General features: G+C 41.3%; 1 protein-coding gene across 2 annotated transcripts in view; it reads left to right on the top strand.

Moving 5' to 3' along the window:
- Positions 1-739: 739 nt before the first annotated feature.
- The window catches only part of egfra (epidermal growth factor receptor a (erythroblastic leukemia viral (v-erb-b) oncogene homolog, avian)), a 61,218-nt gene continuing 48,801 nt past the window's right edge, over positions 740-13,156 (top strand). For both annotated transcript variants that reach the window (XM_077555890.1, XM_077555888.1), the window contains exon 1: positions 740-1,041. In XM_077555890.1, coding sequence (XP_077412016.1) covers positions 918-1,041 — 124 coding nt within the window. In that variant the 5' untranslated portion in view covers positions 740-917. The remainder of the gene's footprint in view (positions 1,042-13,156) is intronic.

Genomic DNA, 13,156 nt, shown 5'->3' with positions numbered 1-13,156 from the left:
TGACCTGAGGTGAACCTGCTACTGCTGCTCACCAGCACCTGACCATTATTATGTTTGCCTTGAGCAACATCATAACTCATTTGAGTCGAGCGTGTGTCTTGACCTCTGCCGAACCCCTGACAGCCTGACAATGACTCACCGAACCCCTGGGGCTTGATCAAACCCTGCAGGTAAATAATTTTATGATCCTCACCTGTGGAACAAATTCCCTTAATAACTGAGGTCTGCTAAAACTGTCAGTTAATTGAAATCAGAGCTGAAAACATTATGTTTACTGCTGCATTCTCATTAGTCTATCTTTTATTCTCTTCTTTTATAATGGTATTTTTTAGATGATTTTATTATGTTGTTTTTTTTGCTATGTCTGAAGTGGTATATATTTTCTCTTTCTGTAACGCTTTTAATGTTTCATGAACAAACTTGCGTTGCCTTGTAAATATAACAACTTTATGCTATTCCCTTAAAAAAACGAAAATTGATACTACTGTATTACGCCTTTTCTCTAAAATAGGCAACGTTTGAATTCCTAATCTTTTATACATATCTGCGTTAGAAAGATATGGGGGTCTTCGGAAAACAATACACCCCTGTAAGAGGTCCCTGGAGCCAAAAGGATTGTTTAATGTACCCAATCAAGTGTCCCGCAAGCAGCAGGCGGGAAGGGGAGGGGGAAGGCTGCGAGAGCGCATGTGCGCGCGCGTACCTGCGGCTCTCGTGACCCTGCCTCTTGTGACGTCATCGCGAATCGTCCTCCTCTGGCGCCCGAACTGCTTGAGAGTGTTTTAGAGGAGGAGCTGTCAAAGTTGTCGGACAGTCTCTACCGCCAGAGAAAAGTAAAAGGGGAGAAAGAAAAAAGTACGTCTGTATTGGACGTGGGACACACAGTGGAGCTACTTTGCATCGTTTGTGTTCGGAGCATGGAATGGCACCTTCTCGGTAGCGGCGTCAGCGGCGGCGAAAGGACGATGGCTCGCCGCCGACTTCTGGAGTGGTTCACAGTCACCTCGCTGCTCTGCTCCTCTCTTGTGGCCGAAAAGAAAGGTAGGTCTGGAGGGGAGGAGGAGGAGGAGGGAAGGACTGTCTGGGAAATGTCAGCCTGAGAAAGTCCACGTTTGGGGAAAAGTTTCTCACAGTCTCTCTGCTGACTGAGACGGCGGCTGAGGTTGAGGCTCGGTTCCGGTAAAGCTTGAGTAAGCGTCACTCTTGGCGTCCGGCGTCGGTTGAACATCTGGCCCAAGTATAGTCCTAGCAAATAGTTTTTTGTTGTTGTAATATTCTAACTGCAATGGCGGATTGTGCAATTGTGTATTGTTTTGATTATCTTTGGAATTAGTTGTGTCGCTCGGCCTGATTGCAAATGCAAAAAATGCAACACACTCATTCTGTCACGTACAATTAATCCACCTTTTAGGATAGATAAGTTAAGATTCATGCATAACTACCCTGCACTCTTAAAAAAAAAAGTTGGGTCAAAAGTAACCCAATTATGGATAAAAAATGGACCGATCCACTTTATGGGTCAATTTGACCCAACTTTATGGGTTGTTTCGTACAAAATGACCCAATTTTTGACCCAATTTTTGACCCAAGTAAAGGTGGGGACCAATATTTAAGAGTTGTTTTACACTAAAAGATCCATTTCTTGACTCAAAATTGGGTCAAATTTACCCAAGAAGAGGATCCATCCATTTTTGACCCATAGTTGGGTTATTTTTGACCCAACTGTTTTAGAGTTTACCTGTACAATCAATTAAGATCAAATGCAGGAGGTGTCACATTCAAAATGACATCGCAATTTACTAGTGTAATTTTGAAATTGTAAAGGCTGCAATTTTGAGATGAAAAAAACAGACAAAAATGCTTCATTTTAGATGGTCAGTAGGCTTTATTTTTAAATATCTGTAATAGGCTTTACACTATCAGGATTTTTTAACCGATGACTAATTAGCGATTTAAAATAAATAAATAAATTGATCACCAATCCAATCACAAGATGGACCAATCAATCCAATATATTAAAACAATTTGCCAATTTACTACTGTACAGTCGACCCACACTATTTGCAGGGGATTGGGACCAGCCTGGCCCATAAAACATTGCGCAAGTGTACCTAATGATATGTAATAATTTTGTCTGCAGTTGTGATTGAACATCTGCAAAGAAGCATTTTTTTAAATTAAAAAAATCATATAATTGGTACAAATGAGGAATTCCATGAGAAAAACAATTCATGGAGAATCGAAATGCAGTAGCATACTGTATGTGAAAACGGTCATTAGACAGGCCTGTAGGTGAAATTCTGACAAAACAGTTTCTTGTTGTGTATATTTCTCCACTTTGTTGGCCCTAAAGTAAAGCTCACAAAAATCGTTAGCACTATTATGACTGCAATGTTTATTTCGAGTGAGCCAGGATTTACCACAATTGTCCCCGTCCTGTACCAACGTTATGATGACCTTGGCTTGGCTTTGAACTGTGCCTTTTGATACCTTTTTAATGTTTGCCTGGCGTCAAGTTGTGTTTTAATATACTAAAACTGAGGATGATGCACTAACCACTTACAGTTGGTAAGCTACTAGGGAAGGAAATAGCAATTAATTTATTGGAAAGGTTTTTTTTTGCAACCACAAGTCCATCAAAGAAGGTTGGTCAATTACTCATTCCCATAGGCTATATACCAGGAAAACGTTATTATTATTATTATATGTGGTAGCAATTGTAATTTGCAATATGTTATTAAACTTGAAAATCAATTATTGGCCAGGTTAGCAGAGGTTGCAACATAGAACAAAATTGCTCAGTTTCTTTTGCGTGATGATGTTTTGTTTGCCTGCCTGGTAGTTGCACAATCATAATTGTAACGGTGAATGGAGATGATAAATGCTATCACTACCACCTGGCAGAAGACATGGTTCTGCTTAATACAGTCAAAAAAGAAGGCTTGAAGCAGATGATCAAGATGGAGTGTTGTAGGTATCAAATACGGAACAGAAAATACTTTTGCCAACTTTTTTCAAAAAGCTGATTTTGAAGGAAGTAGGGCTGCAGGTATCAAATATTTTGGTATGTGTATATCCTGCTGAAAATTATATCAAACAATCAAATATTCGTCAAAAAAAAAAAAGTAGATATTTTTACTTGGATAGCTTTTGGTCTATGTGATGACGTGACGTCAGAACCACACTAGCGATTTTGCCGGCTAAAACAGCACATTTAAGTACGGTAAGCCTTGTTTGTTAAAAAGAGATCAGTTGGAACGGCGACTCTGGCAAGCTCAGCATAAAAATGTGTGCAGTCATTAAACTGCATTTGAAAAGTAATCCAACTCTCAGCAGCCTTTATGGGGCACTTGCTTATCGGCTAGCTAACACTGGAGGCGCAGCTAAGCGCTAGCAACAGGCGCCGTGTAATACAATGTCAGGATAACTACGTTGTTGTTGTTGTTTTTTTTAGCGTTCGTTCAATTAGCGATTGAACTATTTCAGGATGACGTCGGTGGCAACAGTCTGGAAGATGAGACAAGTCAGCAGTTATACTGCGACATGCTGCCGGAAAAACTTCAAAATAAAACTATTACAAGGCATTGATCTCCATCAATTATTTGGTAGGTGTGTGCCAAAAAAATCGATTCTCATAAGAATCGCGATTCTCATTTAGTACGATTTAAAATCAATTTTAAATGCCCCCAAATCGATTTTATTTAAATTATTTTATACTGTCTTCCTTTTGTTTGTGTTTGTCTTTATTGGGAGCGCTGTTCATGTTGTACCCGATTTGGCCACTTGGGGGCAGTTTGGTTCTGCGCGGTCTGATACACTGTTAAGTTGTAGCCACATTAGAGAGTAGAAGGAAAAAGTCACGGTCAAGTTATTCCAATAAAAGTTTTTTTTTTTCAGCGTGGAGCCGTTCTTTTGGGCGATAAAAGTGCCGCGAGTAGAGCACTAATTAGTATTAGCGGGTCAGACTGGAGTAGATCATTACGATTCCTTCAACAATTATAAATTGAAGCAAAAATCATTGTCAATTAAATCATTTTGAATCAAAAATCGCTTCTGATGGAAAATCGATTCTGAATCAAATCGCACACCCAAAAATCGGAATCGAATCGTGAGACATTCAAAGATTCCCACCCCTATTATTTGGTACGGAACCCGGGTACTCGAAATACTTGGAGACTCATTTCACGCCTAAAAGGAAGTCATTGTAAGTATTGCAAGTTACATCATTTTATTTTCTCAAAGCAATGCAAAACAATACATTTGTAATGTACCTGGGCTTTAACTAATGCAGTTTATACATCCTTTTTGTATTCTGTAAGTTGCCTTTGTGTGCTGGTCAATTCACAGTTTTATTGTTTATATGAATGTGGATGTAACCTCAAAGCCCATAATAATGCAAATCATCTCTTCACTAAAACCAGTTTCACTAATCGTGATAATAAAATTGTCCATTGGCCCAAGTTGATCTACTGCAGTGCACTCTGTCATCCAGTAGAAAATGTGACTTTAAAAAAAAAAAAAACATAATATAGTGGAATTCTCAGAATTTTGAAAATTATAATGTATATTTGTGGTCATATTATTTATTCCCTATGTACCTTGTGTTGACCTGTGACTATAACATGACTCTTCTGTGAATCATTACAGTCACCAGTTGGAATAATATCAGGTCTTTTTTTTTCTTTTTTTCAAATAGAGATTTATGTTCATTGCGTGACTCAGCGGCCTCTAAAGGCCAGATGTCAGTAGAGAAAGTGACCAGGAGTGTTACCGTACTTCCTAATGACAAGTTCCTATTAGTATGAATCATCCAGTGCTTGTTCTTCCCTCCTTATGTGCACAATGTGCTGCACAAATGCAATGTGCTTGCTAGCCAGTAAGGACAGCGCTCCTAAATATATCCGCACTTCTAAACAAAAAGGGCAGCAGTATTTGAGAGAGACAGAGAAGCACAATCGGGCCTAATTTCCATTTGCAAAGAGACGCTAGTTTCTGCTTGCGGTCAATTTTTAGCACCGAGCAGATGTTTTAATGTGCTTTGTCAAGGTTTCCCCCAAAGGCGTTATTGCAACAAGATGTCAAACTGAAACATTTTTGGCATCCAAATTGCACCTACTGCTGATGCAGAACGAAGACTTTGTGGGAACAGTTCGGGAAAAGGCCTTTTTCTTCTTCCCGGTGTGTAAAGCATGCTCGGGAAAGGCTTACTTGCATGAGTTTGGTGTGGGAAAACGTCGAGGGCAATGTCCTTGTACCTTCTCAGCTTCTTGTCATGTATGCGTTCCCACTCGTATGAACAGCAGAGCGGGATGTTTGAAATCTCAATCAGCAATATTAAGAAAAAAAGAAGATTCATTTTCAAAATTGTTTACCCCTTGTTGAAATGGCAGTTAACTCTTTAATGTCCATACCTGCTCTACTAGAATCAAGCTAACCGTTTAAGAACGGCCTTTTTGTCTCCAAAGCATAGTCCATAAGTTTGGTGTGAACTGGAGAACCATATTCTCGAACCCCATCAACCTCTTCTGATGAATGCACGATCATTTATACGAACCGCCATCATTTGCGGTAAGCCTGTCAGTGACCCGCAGCTTCACCGCTGGTTATAACTGCGGCGGTTATTTCCCCAGATGACATGCAAGGGTAAGCAGTCACGACTACAGAAACTCTTCTTTTTATGGTCTCTCAAAAGTGCAGGCGCGAGGTGAACCTGCTGAGAGTCTGACCGAGCGCTTGACGGGATAATCTGTCAAAAATGAAACTAATCTGAGGGCCGTGTTGGTGGCTAAATCCTTAAATCCCTAAAAGTGAGGCTCCCCGGTCAGCTTTAGCAAAGGGGAACAAGCTCATTTGATCGATATGTTTTTTGGATTACTGTATTATTGTAAATGAAAGTGCTGGGCCGGCAATTCTTTACTCAATTGTAGATGGGAGGTGACTAATAGGTGGGAGGCTTCGATTCATCTACCTTTTGGAATCATAGTCAAGAATGGTATCAAGGATATTTTATGGCTATTTTTATTTATTTTAATTTTTTTTTAAATGTCTTTGACTTTTTATAGTTACTTTTTAAATGCTTTCTTTTCTGCCTTTTTTCTTTTAAATAAATGTTCAGCTTTTTTTATTTTTTATTTTTTTTGCAATTCCAAAGACATTTTATGGTAATATTCTGCCTTTCTTTTTTTGTTTTGGACATTTTATGGTTACTTTTTGAATGTTTTCTTTTCTGCCTTTTTTTCTTTTAAATAAATATTCAGCTTTTTTTTTTCAATTCCAAAGACATTTTATGGTAATATTCTGCCTTCTTTTGTTTTGGACATTTTTTGGTTACTTTTTGAATGTTTTCTTTTCTGCCTTTTTTAATCAATTCTCTGACATTTTTGACAATTTCATGGACATTTTATGGTAATTTTCTGCTTTTCCTCTTCCTTTTTGGACATTTTAAGGCAATTTTTTAAAACTTTTTCATCTACCTTTTGTGTCTTTTTTCTGACAATTTAAAAACTCTTACTCTGACTTTTAAAAAAATATTTAATTATTAATTTTTTATTTGATCGTTAATTTATTGAAAGAAAATTTTATCTGAAATCTAAAAATAAATATCTCCCCCAAAAAATCGGAAAAGTCGGAAAAGGCCGTGTCCTCTCTGGGTCGGGGATGAGATCCTGCCCCAAGTGGAGGAGTATCTTGGGGAGCAAGATGGAGCGGGAGATCGACAGGCGGATCGGTGCAACGTCTGCAGTGATGCGGAATCTGTACCGGCCCGTTGTGGTGAAGAAGGAGCTGAGCCAAAAGGCGAAGCTCTCGATTTACCGGTCGATCTACGTTCGTACCCTCACCTATGCTCACAAGTTGTGGGTCGTGACCGAAAGAACAAGATCCTGGATACAAGCGGCCGAAATGAGTTTCCTCCGCAGGGTGTCCGGGCTCTCCCACGTTGAGAGGAGCCAGTTGAGGTGGCTCGGGCATCTGGTTTTGATACCTCCTGGATGCCTCCCTAGTGAGGTGTTCTGGGCATGTCCCACCGGCGGGAGGCCCCCGGGGACGACCCAGGACACGCTGGAGAGACTATGTCTCTCGGCTGGCCTGGGAACACCTTGGGATCCTGCCGGAGGAGCTGGTTGAAGTGGCTGGGGAGAGGAAAGGCTCAACTTACCTCCTAAAGCTGCTGCCCCCGCGACCCGACCCCGGATAAGCGGTAGTAAATGGATGGATGGATGGATGGAAAAAAATATTAATTATACTACAACTTTTTTTTTTTTGTGAACCACAGGGAGCCACTGGAGAGGGACTAAAGAGCCACATGTGGCTCCAGAGCCACATGTTGCCTGACCCCTGCTTTAACCACAAACGTATCCTACAGATTTTGTCCAATTTTGTCATATTCAAACTACTTAATAAGTATAAGTAGTAGTATATTATACAAGACTAGACGGGCTACGTGAAATGGCTAAGAATTGTATTTTTTCGTCCTTGCGTGTGGGCGGAGCATGGCAGCAAAGTCGATGGCGGCAAAGTCAATGGCATTTGAAGATAGAAGATGAAAAGGTCAGGTTCAGCGCCATCCCGCTAGATTTTGAGCGCAAATTTTTCATGACTGAAGTTCACCCTGCAGCCAGCTCACTTCAGAGACACAAATCTCTTCACGATGAAAAAACAGATCTTTGCTTTTCATTAAAGCCATCTCTCTGGGAAAAGATGGATGTCCGCAGTGAAATAAGGGTTGCGATCCCGTGTAATCGGAGAAGCTGCCGTCTGCTTTGCGCCACTGCCGCTTCTCCTGATGAACTTGCCAGACGCTCATATGCTACAGACCTTGAAAATGTGGCTTTGTGCTTTGGGCCAATGGGAGTTGGATGATCATTTCTCACTGCCACCCCCTCTCAGCTTCAAAAACACTGTCGTGTCAGAAACGTTAAAGAGGCTCTAGTTGAGGTGAAGGATTCCGGTGTCACTCTGGGACAATAGCGCCTCTGTCCTTAGAAGATTTTGGATAAAACATTTTTTGTAGCATATCTGAAACCTGTTTACTGCAGCCAACCTACAGATGTACTGTATATCATCAAAAGGAACGTGAAACTTTTCATCTGCTTGTGGACAATATTTTTAGAACCATTTTTGAAAATAGCTCAGTGAAAGTGGCTTTTTAAATAAAATGAAATGAAACAGCTGGTACAAAGACTGGGTGGAATGAATAACTCATGTTGTATGGGACTCAGCACACACCTGCCACCATTTAAAGAGCCTCTAGAGGTGTCAAAATGAATCAATTAATCGACAACTAAGCGATTATCAGATTAATCGGCAACTATTTTGTCAAGTGATGTTCACCATGAAATTGTACAAACCTTCTGATTTCAAAATAAATTATTCTGAGTTCTGTTGTCCTTCATGAAAGCAGAAGAGATGTAATGATCTCCAAATATCGAGATATGATATGAACCCCACGATACGATAATTATCACAATATTGTGGGGTGGTGATATAAACAATAAAGCTCACAATACTTTAAACTCACGATATTGTAAAAAAACAAACAAACTAATTGACATACATAAAATACTTTATTTACCCCAAATAAAGTCCACATATTCTAGACAGTTTTTATGGAACAGTATATAAATTTTAAGGCCCCAGTTGCAGCCTTAGAAGAACAGCCCCAAAAACATGATGCTGCCACCATCAATGTTGTGTCCAGTTCTTGGTAATGTAATAGTTGTGTCATATTTTCTGACTGTCATGACTGTGTTTCGTGGTAGATTTGCTGTAATGCCCTGGAAATTATTTGTACCTTTCTCCTGACTGATATTGTTAAATAAGATCTGGATGTGTAGACTTGTGTGTGTGCCTCATGTTTCCGGGAACCGTTTATTTGGCTTGATCAATTGGGCCACTTGGGGCTATTTTGGGGACAGCCACTATTTGCGGAAATCCAGTTAGTAGATAGCGATGTGTCATTTGCATAGATAAAGCACTTCCACTCTGTTACAGTTGAGCATATCTGCCGTGCAGTGCAAACACATCACAAAAACACAGACACTCTTTAGTTTGTGTATACGTGGAATAAGTCGTGGTTACTCATTGAACAGATTGGTTGTCCGTTGTTTGTACAGAGTAGTAACAAAGCTACTGTTTTATGGCCTTTGCATGATTCCCAGCATTGGTCCCAGTGGAAAGAAAGGGGTTCAAAGTGGGGAAAAAAGCTGGCTATCTTCCGATCTCATCAGGTGTTGTGTGGCACTGAAGAAAAGCAGACTACTGTTGTTTGCCTCTCACAATACATCCTGAGGCTTGGTTCGAATTGAGTTACATTGAATTGTTTCGTTGGATTTGAAGGGGTTTGACCTAAACTTTAGGGTGCTGTTCTATGATGCCGACTCAGAAAGTGTAAAATTGCTAGGTGGGCTCGCTCAACATCAAATTGAAGCTCAGCCCTTTAAGTTGAGGCAAGAATTGGAAGTCCACAATGGCTATTTGTGGTCCACTGTTTGTGTGACCATTTCCTCATGCGGGCAATATGTGGTCGTATCTCTTCTCTACTGCTTCTGGCCCTGAAGAGGAATCTCCTACAGCGAGGAGAACAATGGCTCACCAAACATCTCCAAAGCTTTTTCTAGCTAGAGTAACTGATCTCTGAAACATCTCACTTCTTCCTGTGTGGCCCACAGGCTTGTAAACGCAACGGTCTGACTCACACTTTGTATTGTTAACTTATCCAAAAGTGTCCACATGAATTCCCACATTTATCAACTGTGTGCCTGGATGGAAAACACAACTTGAATCTTCATCCTGATGGCGTTTCAAACACCTTGGCTCTGCTCTATGCTGACTTTACTTCTTGCAGTTTCTTTGTGTTATTATTATTAAAGTTCGAATTACTTGAGTTCAGTATCATTTGAACAAAACCTTTGCAGGCTTTCCCTCAGTGTTTTATTAGCCTGGCGGCCATCTAGGCTTTCCTTCCACCAGCCTAATTACTCGCTAGCTCGTGCCGTTCACCATCTCCCGGACTCTCGCTAGCTCGTGCCGTATCCATTCATCGTCTCTGGCTTGCTCCAGCTGCTCGCCGTTTCTCACTAACTCGTGCCGCTTGCCGTCTCTTGCTAGTTTGTGTCCCTCGCCATCTCTCGCTAGCTTGTGCCGCTCCTTGTCTCTCTATCATTTTAACTAAAACTTTGCAGGCTTTCCCCCAGTGTTTTACTAGCCCGGCGGCCCGCTAGGCTTTCTTTGCCCCTCCATCAGGCTAATCGCTAGCTTGTGCCGTTTACCATCTCCTGTACTCTTGCTAGCTCGTGCCGTGTCCACTAGCTGTTAGACGCTAGCTCGTGCCGCTCGCTGTCTCTCGCTAGCTCATGCCGCTCGCCATCTCCCGGACTCTCGCTAGCTCGTGCCGTGTCCACTCACCGTCTCTCGCTAGCTCATGCAGCTCGCAGTCTCTGGCTTGCTCCAGCTGCTCGCCGTTTCTCGCTAACTCGTGCCGCCTGCCGTCTCTTGCTAGTTTGTGTCGCTCGCCATCTCTTGCTAGCTCGTGCCGCCTCGTCTCTCTATCATTTTAACAAAACCTTTGCAGGCTTTCCCCCAGTGTTTTATTAGCCCGGCGGCCCGCTAGGCTTTCTTTGCCCCTCCACCAGGCTAATCGCTAGCTTGTGCCGTTTACCATCTCCTGTACTCTTGCTAGCTCGTGCCATGCCCACTAGCTGTTAAACGCTAGCTCGTGCCACTCGCTGTCTCTCGCTAGCTCGTGCCGCTCGCCATCTCTATATCGCTTTAAATGACATTTTTACACCGTCTTGTATGTAAATATTGACAGATTCAGCCTGACTTGACTCGACATGGCAGGCAGTATTTCATCATGTGCTAACATGAAAGTGTCATCTCAAATACTTAATTATGCCTTGCCTGATTGGGCCTGTCTTGGTTTAAACCGCTAGACTGCCTTTGAAAAACTGTCCTGTCTCACCGCCCTCCCCAACGCAACTTGTTTTGTTCTTGCATTACATTGTACATTACACGGGTGTGTTGGGATATCAGTCAAGAAGTATTTGTTTTCAGTTCTCTTGAAATTATAGGCAAGTCCAACTGATCCTATGGCTACATATTTTCTGGACTTGCCATTTGCCCAGCAGTAGTGAGCTGGAAGGTGGTGTGTAAAATCTTCTGCAGTTCTTGACCCGTGAGGTATTTTCACAAAATAATGTCACAGACATGTTATTAAGACACCTGGGAAATGCTTTAAATTGAGAAGCAAATGCATAATATGTCGCATTCAAGGATGTATATTCACAGAGTTTCTAATTAGTGAAATAAAAATACAGACGTGTGCTGCTGTTTCTTATTTCCTCGACCTCCTGTCACTTCTTTTGAGAAGGTTTGGCATTGACAATACGTAGAATCAAAGCGTTGATTCTCAACTTACGCTTTTTTTGTTTTTTTGTTTGGGTTGGCTTCCATTCTGTACTTTTGATAATGAGGTGTTGTCAGTAGGCAAAAATGTCCTCCAGTATGCAGACGAAATGCGTCCCTGCAGAGTGCCCCCCCCTGCCCCAGAGACACAGACAAAAGGTTTATTCAGGGCTTTGTCGCTTTTTTTGACACAGACTTATCTGTCTTCTGCGTGACCTTAACTTGCCATGTAGACATGACTTTAGAACCCTGTGTCAACACTGAAGGGAAAGAAAGGCATCTTAGTTGAGTCAATGGCTTTCATGCTACCAAAGGCCTTTTTTTTTTTAGAGCTTCATCCAACAGTCATGCATGGAAAGCTGTGAATAGTCACTTAGGTCGTTTTAAGCAATGATGACGAAGATACAGGGTAGATCTTGGATTGGATCTTTTGCTTTTTTTTTGGTGACTTATTCCAACTGTTCCAAAATGGTTTAAATAAAATGTACCGTCATGTGATCAAAGTTAAAATGCTTTACAATTTTTCACTTGGCTTGACAAGAATGTTAAATTTTGTCCTCAATCAGGTGCTTTATTATTGTTTTGAAGTCTTAATATTAACGGTGGTAAATTTGCTATTTGACATTTGTATGGCAGTTCAGATTTAAATCATTGTCTCTTGTAAAGTTAATGAAGGTTAAAAAAGCGTGACAGTTTGGCCCTGGAACATGTTATTTCCATTCATCCCAAAGGGGAAACTAACAACTCAGTGGTTGACCAGCATCCAGCAGTGCAGTTTACATGCATTAGCAGGTGCCGTAGATGGGATCGCTGTCCAGTTCTGGCGTATAGAACGACTCAGCCAGGTGGTGAAAGCCTTGTTAACATGATAGCATCATGCTGTTGTGGCGAGTGACTTCATGCTTTTTATTGCACCACATGCCAAAATGCGGTCTTTGGAGTTGCGGTTTGATGTCTGTGAATGCCATCCGGCCCATTCTAGCTGAGGCAAAAGGAGCTGTATAATCCTTCCAGCAGGTTCTGGTCGGAGACCCAAGGGTGCTGAGGTCATTGCCACATTGATAAGGGGACCATAAACTTGATGATAAAATGTGGGATGTGGTCAGCAATAATAATCAGGTTATCTGTGGTGGTTAGATTATGGTTAGTTGATCTTAAAAACAAAGTCAGCCATCACAGCAAGACAATAACTCCCTGTGTTCTTGTAAGGGCTTTGGAAAATACTTAATTGAGATGCTCTGTGTACGCCTAAAGCTTTGTCTCCGACCTGATACAAAAATACACCAACAAATTATCTTGTCTTGCACTTGTAAAGTATAATTTCTTGAGCTGTGAATTACAATGATAGGGGCTGCCGGCGGGTATAATTTGACTGGGTGTTGCGGGGGAAGAAAACAAGATGTCATCCCGTCTCTCGCGGTGGTTCCGGCACATTACGAGCTCGACATCACCTCCTGGGTGTTTCATCAGCACTGTAAAATGTTTTTTTCATTCCTGCTATTGTGCTGTTTTAAAACGAGCTGATGGAAAATGTCACTTAATGTTCGTCGAGATTCATAAACTCGCACAGTGTTAAAATGTATTGTGATCTAAAGACACAATGTTGTAGCTTTCTAATTACCTTGTAGGCTAAAACAGTAATGCTTCATTGCACTCAAAATTAATTTCCTGGTGGTGCAACATCTCTGTTGCCACATGCTTTCGTGATTAAATCCAAGGACCTGCAGGGGGGAAAAAAAGAGCCCTTGCAGTG

Source organism: Vanacampus margaritifer, chromosome 2 (genome assembly GCF_051991255.1).
Source record: "Vanacampus margaritifer isolate UIUO_Vmar chromosome 2, RoL_Vmar_1.0, whole genome shotgun sequence".
Taxonomy (NCBI): Eukaryota; Metazoa; Chordata; class Actinopteri; order Syngnathiformes; family Syngnathidae; genus Vanacampus; species Vanacampus margaritifer.
Note: the sequence above shows the minus strand (reverse complement) of the source record. Positions and strands in the feature narration are given on the sequence as shown.